Source organism: Danio rerio, chromosome 3, assembly GCF_052040795.2.
Source record: "Danio rerio strain M-AB ecotype USA chromosome 3, GRCz13ab, whole genome shotgun sequence".
Taxonomy (NCBI): domain Eukaryota; kingdom Metazoa; phylum Chordata; class Actinopteri; order Cypriniformes; family Danionidae; genus Danio; species Danio rerio.
Genome location: NC_141023.1, coordinates 67,745,359 through 67,757,924, shown reverse-complemented (window position 1 = coordinate 67,757,924; position 12,566 = coordinate 67,745,359). Strand labels below are relative to the sequence as shown.

Here is a 12,566-nt window from a genome sequence, read left to right as displayed (position 1 = left end):
TTAAGTGTCTTCTCTTGAACTCTAAAGAAGATATTTTGAAGAATGCTGAAAACCGGTGACCATCGACTTCCATAGAAAACAAATACTAAGTCGATGGTTACAGGTTTCCAGCATTCTTCAAAGTATCTTCTTTAGTGTTCAACAGGAGAAAGACACTCATAAAGGTTTAAATCCCTGAAGTGTGAGTGAATGTTGTTTGTTTTTGGGGTGTGCTGTCCCTTTAAGAGCAGTGTGTTGTTGTGAAGAGTGTCCTCCTGTGTTATATGGACGATGTTTGAGTTCACGCACAGCTTTTAGTGATGCCGTCATTTCTTTAATATGTAACGCCAGGATCAACAAACACAATTCGTAAATTATAACAATATTTGTGAACAGTTTGTAAATTAAAACAATTTGTAAATACACAAACACAATTCGTAAATCATAACAATTTGTGAACATACAAATACAATTCGTAAATACAAACAATTCGTAAATTAAAACACAATTTTTAAATAAAAACACATTTTGTAATTACACAAGTACAATTCGTAAAGTACAATTCGTAAATAAAAAATGCAGTTCCTAAATTGAAATGCAATTCGTAAATACACAAAACCGTTTGGAAAGTAAAACAATTTGTAAATACTAAAACACAATTCGTAAATTATAACAATTTGTGAATAGACAAATAAAATTCGTAAATACAAACAATTCGTTAATCAAAACACAATTCTTAAAACATATTTTATAATTACACAAATACAATTCGTAAATAAAAAATACAATTCCTGAATTAAAAATCTAATCGAAAACACACAAAACAGTTTGGAAAGTAAAACACAATTTGTAAGTACACAAACACAATTCGTAATTTTAAACACGATTCGTAAACGACAGCACAATTCGTTAATGTGCAAATTAATGTGCGGACATTCATTTTATATGTAACACCGAGCATAAATAAACACAATTCGTAAATTATAACATTATTTGTGAACACAATTTGTAAATTAAAACAATTCGTAAATACACAAACACAATTTGTAAATTAGAACAATTTGTGAATATACAAATAAAATTCGTAAATACAAACAATTCGTAAATTAAAACACATTTTATAATTACACAAATACAATTCGTAAAGCACAATTCATGAATAAAAATATACAATTCCTAAATTGAAATACAATTCGTAAACACATAAAACAGTTTGTAAAGTAAAACACAATTTGTAAACACAAAAATACAATTCGTTAATCATAACAGTTTGTTAATATACAAATAAAATTCATAAATACAAACAATTTGTAATTATAACACTATTTGTGAACACAATTTGTAAATTAAAACAATTTGTAAATACACAAACACAATTCGCAAATTATAACAATTTGTGAATATACAAATACAATTCGTAAATACAAACAATTCAAAAATTAAAACACATTTCATAATTACACAAATACAATTCGTAAAGCACAATTTGTAAATAAAAAAAAATACAATTCCTAAATTGAAATGCAATTCGTAAATACACAAACACAATTCATAATTTTAAACACTGTTCGTAAATGAAAGCACAATTCGTTAACGTGCAAATTACTGTGCTGACATTCCTTTAATATGTAACGCCGAGTTTCAAGGAAATCAATCCACCATGTCCACAGAACACACTCCTCTCTCTGTTCCTCGTCACTGTTTTCCTGAAACGTTGATGATCTTGTGTAAGCGGTGAGTAATGTGTGCACCAAACAGCCCCGGGTAAACACTGGACATTCCAGAGTGCCGGAAGAGTCGAACACACTGCAGAAAACACCAGCTGAACAGGAGAAATACATAAATGATATAACCGTGCACTCAGGTCTCTGGTTCGAGTCTCAGCTGGGTCAGTTGGTGTTTCTGTGTGGAGTTTGCATGTTCTCCCCATGTTGGCGTGGGTTTGCTCCGGTTTCCCCCACAGTCCAAACACATGCTCCATAGGGGAACTGATCATCTAAACTGGCCGTAGTGTATGAGTGTGTGTGTGTGTAAATGTCTCCCAGAGATGGGTTGCAGCTGGAAGGGCATCCGCTGTGTAAAACATGTGCTGGAATAGTTGGCGGTTCATTCCGCTGTGAATGAAGCTGCTGTCTAATATGTCACCCAGGTCTTGTACAGTAGAGCTAACGCTAACTCTCTGACTGCAGGCGGAGCTGTGAGATCTGCTGGGTGCAGGATTTAGGCCCAATAAGTGATCATTCTGTTTTAAAAACGATCACAATGATCTGTTTTTATTCCTGAAACACATTCACAGGGTTTATCTCTCTGTTCGCCTGCAGAACAGACGTGTGACGTGGAAAACGGCAGCGAATGGAAACACATAACTGTGCCGTTACGCAGAGCAGAGCTGGAGGCCACTGAGTTTTCTCAGTGAAGCGGATCTACAGGATGCCAGAAACAAAGCATCACGTCGTCGTGTTAACTTAACACTGCGCATTCAGCTTTAGACTGCTGATGTTCATCTTTTCACACTCTGCTTCTGCACTGATGAACTCGGTAAATACTCCCCAGTCAAATCGTCACAGATACTGACAATGGCTGTGCCTTCTGTGGAAAATCATCAGCAATCCATCCAAAAGCACTGTCCCCTGCAGGCGCAGGATGTTTACATGATGTCAGATTGATGTTGTACCCCAACGTCATGGGGATGGTGGATTTTGTTTGGAAATGAAAATCAGCCCGACGTCAACGTCCAACCTAAAATCAACCAAATATCAACATCTAATCATGGTACATGTACGTGTGTGCGCGACACCACAATGACGTCTAGCAGACGTTGGATTTTGGTCACTTTCCAACACAACCTAAAATCAACCAAATATCCACATAACTTGACGTTGTTATTGGACGTCAAAATAACGTCTTTACCCTGGATAGATGTTGAATTTTGCCCACCTGACGTCATGACCTAAATCTCAGCTAATATTCACGTCTCATGACGTGGTGTGACTGCTGGGTTGTTTGTAAAGTGTTCTCATCCTTCAGTTCTTCTTTCAGTGGAGGTTAAATGAGTCAATACTGTCTAAAATACAAGACTTTTAAGTATTTTAATACAAAGTCTCAGCCATGGGGGTCACTGAGGCTCATCAGTGTTGGACTGTGTCCTCACAGCAAGAGTGCTTTTGTAACCCTGCCGGTCCTACACCACCCCACCCCACCCCACCCAACCTGCTCTGAGCTGGTATCAAACCAGCAACCTTCTGCATGGGAGTGGGTTGCTCTAACAAGGAGGCTAAAGAACATGTCCTCGAGCATCTGTCGCTAGAGCACCTTTACGCCCTATTCACACGGGGCGTCAGCGCCAACGCTTCCTTTTCACTTTGAATGGGTGACGTCAGGCGTTGACGAACTGCATTGTGGATCTGTCAGCGCTGCTTCAGAGGTGTTGCTCTCAACTTTTCAAGCGCTGACGGAAGCGTCAGCCAATCAGATCGCTGTATGCAAATACACCAGCTAGACAGTGGCCTATTGCTGCCTGAATTTCATTGGCTGACGCTGCTATGATGATCGCTTCAGCCCCAACTTCAGACACGGCTTTAATCAAGCATTGACGCTGAAGCCCCGTGTGAATGGAGCATTAGAGGTCAGAGGAGTGACGTTTACTTGCACACTTACTAGCTGGCCTCCGTTACACTGTGAGGTGATTGTGATGCCCAGTTTATATTTATATTAATGTAAAATTGATTTAGATGATGCTTACAGCACACTTATAATGTGAGAGTATGTGATTGGTCAATTTTAGTATTAAAGTATACAGATATCTGTTTTCCATCACTTCCAAAACTTTTCAGTTTTTCCAAAAGATCTGGAAAATGTCAAAACTTCATGACTTTTCCAGGCTTTCCATGAATGTATAAACTCTGGGCTGTGTCATTTCACTATGAAGTGCCCTTGGTAGGCTGGCACATCCCATACTGAACACACTTCTGTAAGCAGGTAGTCTTCTGTTTTCAGAGATCTCGTTGTACTGTAGATGATTTCCACCGCAAATGAAGAGATCTCACGAACACTTCAAGGCTTTTGTTCATTTATTTCATATTTACATGCTGAAAATAAATACAACACAGATTAAAACCCTCGAGAGTGTACATGTACATGTGTATAAGGCACAAACAGCATCATTTCCAGAGTGGAAAAACTGAAAGAGAGACAGATCTGATCAATACTGTGCAATACAGTGATAGATCCCACAGTCCAAACACATGCGGTACAGGTGAATAGGGTGAGCTAAATTGTCTATGTGTGTGAGTGAGTGTGTATGGGTGTTTCCCAGTGATGGCTTGCAGCTGGAAGGGCATCGGCTGCATAAAACATATGCTGGATAAGTTGGCGGTTCATTTCATTGTGGCGACCCCTGATTCATAAAGGGACTAAGCCGAAAAGAAAATTAATGAGTTGTTGGTTCATTCCGCTGTGGCGACCCCAGATTCATAAAGGGACTAAGCCTAAAAGAAAATTAATGAGTTGGCGGTTCATTCCGCTGTGGCAACCCCTGATTCATAAAGGGACTAAGCCGAAAAGAAAATAAATGGTAATAGATTTAAAATGTGTTCAACACAGAGAATATTAATAATCAACATTTATTTGCTACAAGAAAACATTCATAACATTTATAACATTCAGATCCAGACATAAAAACTGAGCAGTTACAGAATAAAAGTGTTAATATCTGCCTGTATTACTGCATGTTTTAAAGTATGACGTCAGAAACCTTTGATGGAAAGTGTACATTTTTAATGAAAATCCTTTAATTCACACACAAACGCTGTTTACGCTCTCTTGAGGTGATTCTGGAGGCTTAATGTGAATAATGAATGTAACATTTACTCTTGTAACCAATCAGCTGTCTCCATTATGCTTGTCTTGTTTATTGTTGGTTGCTAGGTTACCAATACCACGTTTAGCCGCTCTAAAAACTGCCACCTACAGGAGTGACGTGATTAAAGGGCAGCTATTAATGCAGAAATCACTTCTATGAGGGGTTGAGGTCGGAAGCGTCAGCCAATCAGATTGCTGTATGCAAATACGCCAGCCCCAATTTTCGACACGCGTTGACGCTGAAGCCTTGTGTGAGTGGGGCGTTATGCTCAACATCAACTAATGCTATTTGTTCTGTTGGAAACACTGTGATTGACATTCTCCCTTTATGCCCCGCCCACTAGTGCCCATCTCATTAGCATAAAGAGCAGCCCTGAGTGAGAAGCAGCCGTCTGTCCATTAGCCATTAGAGCTGCTGAAGATAGCGTCAGCATAGACTAAGTGGATTATAGATGTTGTAATGAGGACGACTTCAGCTGCAGATCTGAGCTAGCTGTTTCTCTGCATGTTTTTGCGTGTGACGGTGGTGCAGCGGGTCAGGATCTCCTGCACGGCGGGTCTGGGCGGCACTTTCGGAGTGGACGGCATTTTATTAAGACATGGGTCTGATCTGCTAGCCGTAATCCCTCCTGCGCTCTCAGGAGTTAGAGTTTCAGCAGTCGGCGTGCGACTCCGCCGGAAACACTCCTCTGCGTCCGAGCGGTCGAGCGAATCGCTGCAGGAAAAGCTGCTGTCATCGCTGAACTCCTCGCTGTCGTCACTCTGACTGCTCTGTTTCCCGCTCTCCGCAAACTCCACCCGGATCGACGGAGGGTTTGCTCTCGCCGCGTCTGGAAGTCTTCCCAGCGAACGTGACTTCTGTTTATCCATGATGTCGGTTTCTGCAGGCTGCAGCAGCAGGTTTCCTTGAGATCTGCTGAGCTCTCGCAGTCTGGAGTTCTGCAGGGTTTGGGGATGCTGGAGTTGTGCCAGATCAAGAGTAGAGCGGGATATCTCCTTCTGAGTGGACTTCAAGAGAATCCGAGGGTTGTTGTGCGGCTGTAGGTACATGGATGGGACGTATCCCGCCTTTCGGTTGTACCTGAGAGTAGAGATATGATCATATTTTAGTAAATATGAAACACATCGTGATGAAGAGCATGCATAATATTGTAGGGCTGCAACTAACGACTATTTTAATAATCCATTAATCTGTCGATGATTTTTCCCCCGATTATATCATGTAATGTGTATTTATATAGCGCATTTATTGTGTCACTAGTATACAGCTTGACATGTGTGACATGTAAAGGCTTCACTAGGGTAATTAGGGTAAAGTTAGGGTAATTAGGCAAGTCATTGTATAACAGTGGTTTGTTCTGGAGACAATCCAACACTAATATTGCTGAAGGGGTGAATAATATTGAGCTTAACATGACTTTAACACTATTAAACACTGCTGTTATTCTAGCACAAATAAAACACATCAGACTTTCTCCAGAAGAACAGACATTAGAGGAAACACTGAGAGAAACTCAACATCATTTGGGAAATACTCGAGGAAGAATAAAGGTTTCACAAGGGGGGTGAATAATTCTGCCCTCAATTGTCTGATGAGCTTCAGTAATTCATCACACCAAGAAAATGTGCTGCTGTCAAACAAAGACGTCAGAGGAATGCCAGAGCTTATATAACATTACCAATTAACTGAGTTTCACTCTTTCCAGGTAAACAAACAAGAAGCGCCGTCTGCCAAAACAAGTTCACCAACACAAAGAGAACGCAGAACCAGAGCCAGCGTTCACCTTATCTGCACGCTAACTATGCATGTCAGGTATTTCTGCCAGCTAGATATGCAACTGGTTGGTTCAGCGGGTTCATTAGTGAGTGAGTGATCTGCAGGATTACCTCACGATCCACCAGCCGTTGTCGGACTTCTGCAGCACCTCCAGCACTGAGCCCAGCTCCACCGACAGCTCATCACTGTTCATGGCTTTATAAGCTTTGGTTGCCACATAGAAAACACCTGCAGATTGGAAACATGAAGAGATTTGCTTACAAACGACATAAACTAAGCACAGTGGGGGTCATTTGGTGTTTCTGTGTGGAGTTTGCATGTTCTCCCCGTGTTGGCGTGGGTTTCCTTTGGGTGCTCCAGGTTTCCCTTAGTCCAAACACACGCTGTATAGGGGAATTAATCAACTAAACTGGCCGTAGTGTATGAGTGTGTGTGAATGAGTGTGTATGGGTGTTTCCCAGTACTGGGTTGCGGCTGGAAGTGGCGTTGAGTAAAGCTGTTTAATACTCTCTGAGTCCACCCATTGATAGTGACAGGGAAATGATGAGCTTATATAATCTGTGGTTTGTGTAGGAATGCGTGACTGCTTTTATGCAATAACTGGTTGTATTTCCAGATGAACCACACTTACTTTCGTTATCCATCTCGTCGGGGCCGTCGTCCGCCATTTCGGCTCTTTCTAGATACGGAGCTGGAAACCAGGCCAGATGCTTGCTTTCATTCTCTACAAGCCACCAACCTGAGGAGACCAAAACAACGGGAATATCCACATTAGCAGACCCTTAGTTGGTTTTATTTTCATGTGAATAACTGCTGAAGCTTTTATCATGATTTATGGTATTATCACGATACTGACCTAAGCTGAATAACCACAACAATTAGTGTATATAATTCGTACAATTCTGAATAAAACACAATTCGTAAATTCAAAACGCTATTTTATAAACACAAATCCAATTTATAGACAAATATTCATGATTTTTACTTGTAAACTTACGAATTGTGTTTTGTGCATTAACGAATCGTGTTTGTTGTGTTTGTGTACTCACAAATTGTGTTTTGTGTATTTACAAACTGTGTTTGTGTTTTTACGAATTGTGTTTGTTTATTTACAAATTATGTTTGTGTATTTACAAATTGTGTTTGTGGATTTACGAATTGGGTTTTGTGTATTTACGAATTGTGTTTGTGTATTTACAAATTGTGTTTTGTGTATTTACAAATTGTGTTTGTGGATTTACGAATTGGGTTTGTGTATTTACAAATCGTGTTTGTGTATTTACGAATTGTGTTTGTGTATTTACGAATCGTGTTTGTGTATTTACGAATTGTGTTTGTGTATTTACGAATCGTGTTTGTGTATTTACGAATTGTGTTTGTGTATTTACGAATCGTGTTTGTGGATTTACGAATCTTGTTTGTGTATTTACTTATCATGTTTGTGTATTTACGAATTGGGTTTTGTATATTTACAAATCGTGTTTGTGTATTTACGAATCGTGATTGTGTATTTACTTATCATGTTTGTGTATTTACGAATTGGGTTTTGTATATTTACCAATCGTGTTTGTGTATTTACGAATCGTGATTGTGTATTTACAAATTGCATTTGTGTATTTACAAATTGTGTTTTGTGTATCAACGAATTGGATTTGTGCATTTACGAATTTTCTTTGCGTATTTACGAATTGTGTTTGTGTATTGCTGGCCAAGAAAATGCTTCTTTATATTCTTTATAAACAAATTTTTAGATGTTTTGACTAGAAACACGTCTAAAACTTTAAGCACTTTTTAAAGTGTTGCTAGTCTATATGGAAATTGAAATATGCCCCAATGATTTCTCTCACCTTTCTGGTCCTTGATGAGCACATCCACAGTCTCGTCCACCTCCACCTTGAAGGGTCGGTTCTTGGTGTCTTTGGTCTCGTAATTAGCGATGCAGCGGTATGTTTCCGTCACGAAGGGTTGAGTAACACCGCTGTTGGATTCAGCTTTACTGCTGCCCAGAGTAACATCTGACGGCATGATCACGATACTGCACAACAGAACACAACCTTTATTCAGAACAATCCCATCACACTCTGGACTCTATTTTAATGATCTACTTTAAAACATTGAAATTAGCACAACGTCTAAAGCGGATGGCACAGGACGGCTTAGAGCATGTCTTTTGCTATTTTAAGGAGGGACAAAACCGTCTGCAAACCAGGCGCATAGTCTAAGAGTTCTGTGTTTATTCTCTTAATAAGTTCTGGGTGTGTTTTGGGCTTAATGTGCATTAAACCAATCAGAGTCTTATCTCTCATTCCCTTTAAGAGTCAGTTGAGTATTGCTATGGCGCATTCGCTATTTTCATGACGGACTTTATAAGCAGAAAAACTGAACGCTTCACTATAATCGACTGTCAACCATTTTTTGCTGTTGCCTCATGCTTCATTTTCATATCAAATCTTCTGACCAATCAAATGCTCTCTAGTGTTTGACATGCCCCGCCCGCTTCTTCTGATTCGCTGTTCATTTGATGCACTTCAGCTTAACCTCTCGCACAGTGGTAACTAAGCGATATTGGCAGATTTTTTAAAGGGGAGGGGCTACTATATGTCCCGCCCTCATTTCATGTTTCAGTGTGAGCGTACCAGTTTTTGGCGAAGTCAGCGTTGAGGTCGTGTGCTTTGGGAAGCAGGAACTGTATGAGCTCTGAGCTGCGGCAGACCTGCGGGTCACTCTTCAGCAGTTGACCGCAGTATTCCTCCAGAGCCTTCATCCGCAGCACTGATTTACTGCCGCTCCACTTCTGCAGGCTCTTCTGCACTCGCACTTCTGCACATACAGCAAATATGCACATATAAATATTCATATAATAGCGCTCTCAAACAATTAATAGCATCCAAAAGTTAGTATTTCCATAATGCATCATGCATATATATATGCATACATATATATATATATATATATATATATATATATATATAAACACATAAATAAATAAAATACAAAATAAATATATTTACACACGCATATGTTTTCTATTAAATACTGATGCTTATATACACACATTCAAAAGTAATCAAAACTTATACATAACCACTTGACGGAGAATAAATAGTGAGTACATGTTCATTTTTGTGTGAACTGATCCTTTAATACTCAAAGAAAACAACAGAAAAAGCAACAGAAAAACTTTCTACCTTTAAATTCGGGAATAATCCGTGCTGATCGCTTAAAGGGGTTTGATGGAGGGAATTTCTTCTTGAGTTGTCTCTGCAGAAAACACACATGCAAATCTTACTATACTGAATTAAAGCCAATATTAATATTACTTCTCTACAATAAAAATAGCTCAGATAAATGCAATTGTTACTGAACTGAATTAAAGTCAATATTACAGAAGCATTATATATATTTTTTTTCTTGTTTTTTCATGATCACAACTTAATATTCTCATTACCTGAACATATTAAACTTGTTTCCTTAATAAATACATAATAATGAATAAATAATAATAAATACACAAATAAATAAAAGCAAAAAAATTAGGTCTTGATAATGAGAAAATTTTTTTTTTTGTTACATCAAGATCACAAGAAAACAAGTGAAAAAATCCCTGAATGCATGGCTTCTTTGAATATTTGAATACACTTCCCTACAGTAACACATAACTCTTATTAATTGTGATAAAATTAATTAAAGAGCACTCACATGCATTTTCTTGAAGTCTTCCAGCGATCTGTAGACGGTAATCTCATTTCCATCTGACCAGAGGACTGTGGTCATGTACAGCTGAGGAGGAGAAGAGTGTATATTAATATCCATATTTCTATAAATAAATAACATTACAATGCAATAAATAAGTTTATCATGTCTTGTTTCTGGTCCAAATATCTAAAAATTTGTAAATCAAGAAGCTTTTTCTAGACAAGCAGAAATTATAGTCTTGTTTTCAGAAATAATGAGTCAAAAAATGAGTTTTTCCTTAAAACAAGCAAATAATGTTGTTTTATCGACCCCATTGGCAGAGTATTCTCCTTGCTTTAAGGAAAAACTCACTTACTGTTTCTCTGACTAACAGAAATGAATAAATACGGTAATATTGTTTGTTTGTGCTAGTATTAAGTAACATTAACTAAAACACAACCTTAATGTACGGTATTACCATTTAAACTCTGTGCATTTAGGTAATCACTATTAAATAAGATTAACACAAACTTACACTTTAAATAAGCACATTTTAAGGTTACATGTTTTTAGAGCCATTGTGGTGTCATTTTTATTTGAATTAGTTATGAGATCAAATAAAACCTATGATTGATAAATATGTAAAATGCCTAAAATGCAATATTTGTGGCCCTGAAGCATAAACTAGGTTTATATTTTGAAAATGTATTTTTGGAAATAGCCAAAATACATTGTGTATCAGTCAAAATTATTTATTGTTTATACTCACTTATTGCTATAGTTTTTAATGTAAAAAATAAGGGAAGATCAGGTTCAAATAAAGATATTGTATATTTCTAAATGTCCTATATATCAAAATGTTCATTTCTAATAACTTTAAAGTCGATTTTTTTGATATTTAACGTTTTTTTAACGATCAGATTTTCAAATAGCCGACCGTTATTAATCGCGGCAAAATATCACATCATAACAAACCAAACATCAACGGAAAGCTTATTTATTTATTAAATCTGAATATGTTTTCAGATTTAATGTAAGACTATTTTTATACATTAGAAAAAAAGAAACTTGACTGCTTTTATGATGCAGGGTGTCACATATTTATAGCAAATTTAATGATCCTTCAAATCAACATAACCGTCAGCACAAGACAATTACATGTACACATTACATTAAATGTACAAAAGGTGAGCAAAATTAGTAAAGAAAGAAAGAAAGAAAGAAACAAAAGAAAGAAAGAAAGAAAGAAAGAAAGAAAGAAAGAATCAAATAAAAAAATAAACAATCGTGTGTCTTACTTTGGTCATTTCTTTCTGCATCACTCCTAGAAGCTGAATATTGACGGGGTGTCTTTGCTCGTCCATCTCGGGCATTTTGCAGTGTTATAATGTGTTTATATGTTGTGTTGTTGTGCTGTTGTGCTCAGCTCTTCTTCTAATGTCCGACTGTCTTGTCTTTCTCGCTATTTATGGCATTTCCAGTCGGAGGCGGGAACAGGTGCGCGCCAATTTCACAAACCGGAAAGTCCGCCGTGATGCGACTGACATTCTCCGAAAGAGCCTGACATGTCAGGGAATTCGACTCCATTGTTTCTTTGCAAATAAGGTTGCATTATGACAGACTTTTCAACGACACCTTATAGCTTATTGTGCTTTTCTCTTTGTCTACTGAGGATGTCATCATAACTTGACTCACACTAGGCCTATATATTTCTGTATTATTGTTATTTTACACCTGTTTACACCTGTTATTTAACGAGAATCACTTTTATTACTCCGAGTTTAACCATCAGAAAGTATTAATAGACATCGAAAATGTCATGAAATAAAAATAAACCTGAATATAAAATTATTTAATTTGAAAAAGCAAATAAACGCACATTTAGTGGTAAACTATACACTATTAATGTCTAGAAATAAAGTGATAATTGGTAAGCTGTAAGAAAAGTTTTGTCAGGCAGTATTGCTTATTAAAAATAAAACATTACACAAAACAAAATAAATACCTTATAAGGTATCAATCCCCTAAATCCCAGGTTTTTAATATTATCTGTGTGTATTTTAAGGGTCAGTTCCCTCAAAAATATAAATTAAATCGCCTCAAATCCCATGTTTGTGTATTAATTGTGTATTTTAGAGGGTCAGTTCACTCAAAAATGTATATTTAACACCCTAAATCCCATGTTTGTGTATTAATTGTGTGTTTTAAAAGGTCGGTTCACTCAAAAATGTATATTAAATGATCTCAAATCCCACGCTTGTGTATTAACTGAGTA

The 12,566-nt window shown here is 37.4% G+C and overlaps 1 protein-coding gene across 1 annotated transcript; it reads right to left on the bottom strand.

Annotated features, from left to right (window-relative positions):
• Positions 1–4,585: 4,585 nt before the first annotated feature.
• noxo1a (NADPH oxidase organizer 1a) lies at positions 4,586–11,729 on the bottom strand. Its single transcript, NM_001077584.3, is given in 8 exon segments — positions 4,586–5,920; positions 6,727–6,844; positions 7,248–7,355; positions 8,464–8,651; positions 9,253–9,436; positions 9,805–9,877; positions 10,316–10,396; positions 11,590–11,729. Coding segments are annotated over 8 exon segments (1,410 nt in total). The 5' UTR covers positions 11,656–11,729; the 3' UTR covers positions 4,586–5,328.
• Between the last annotated feature and the right edge of the window lie 837 nt (positions 11,730–12,566).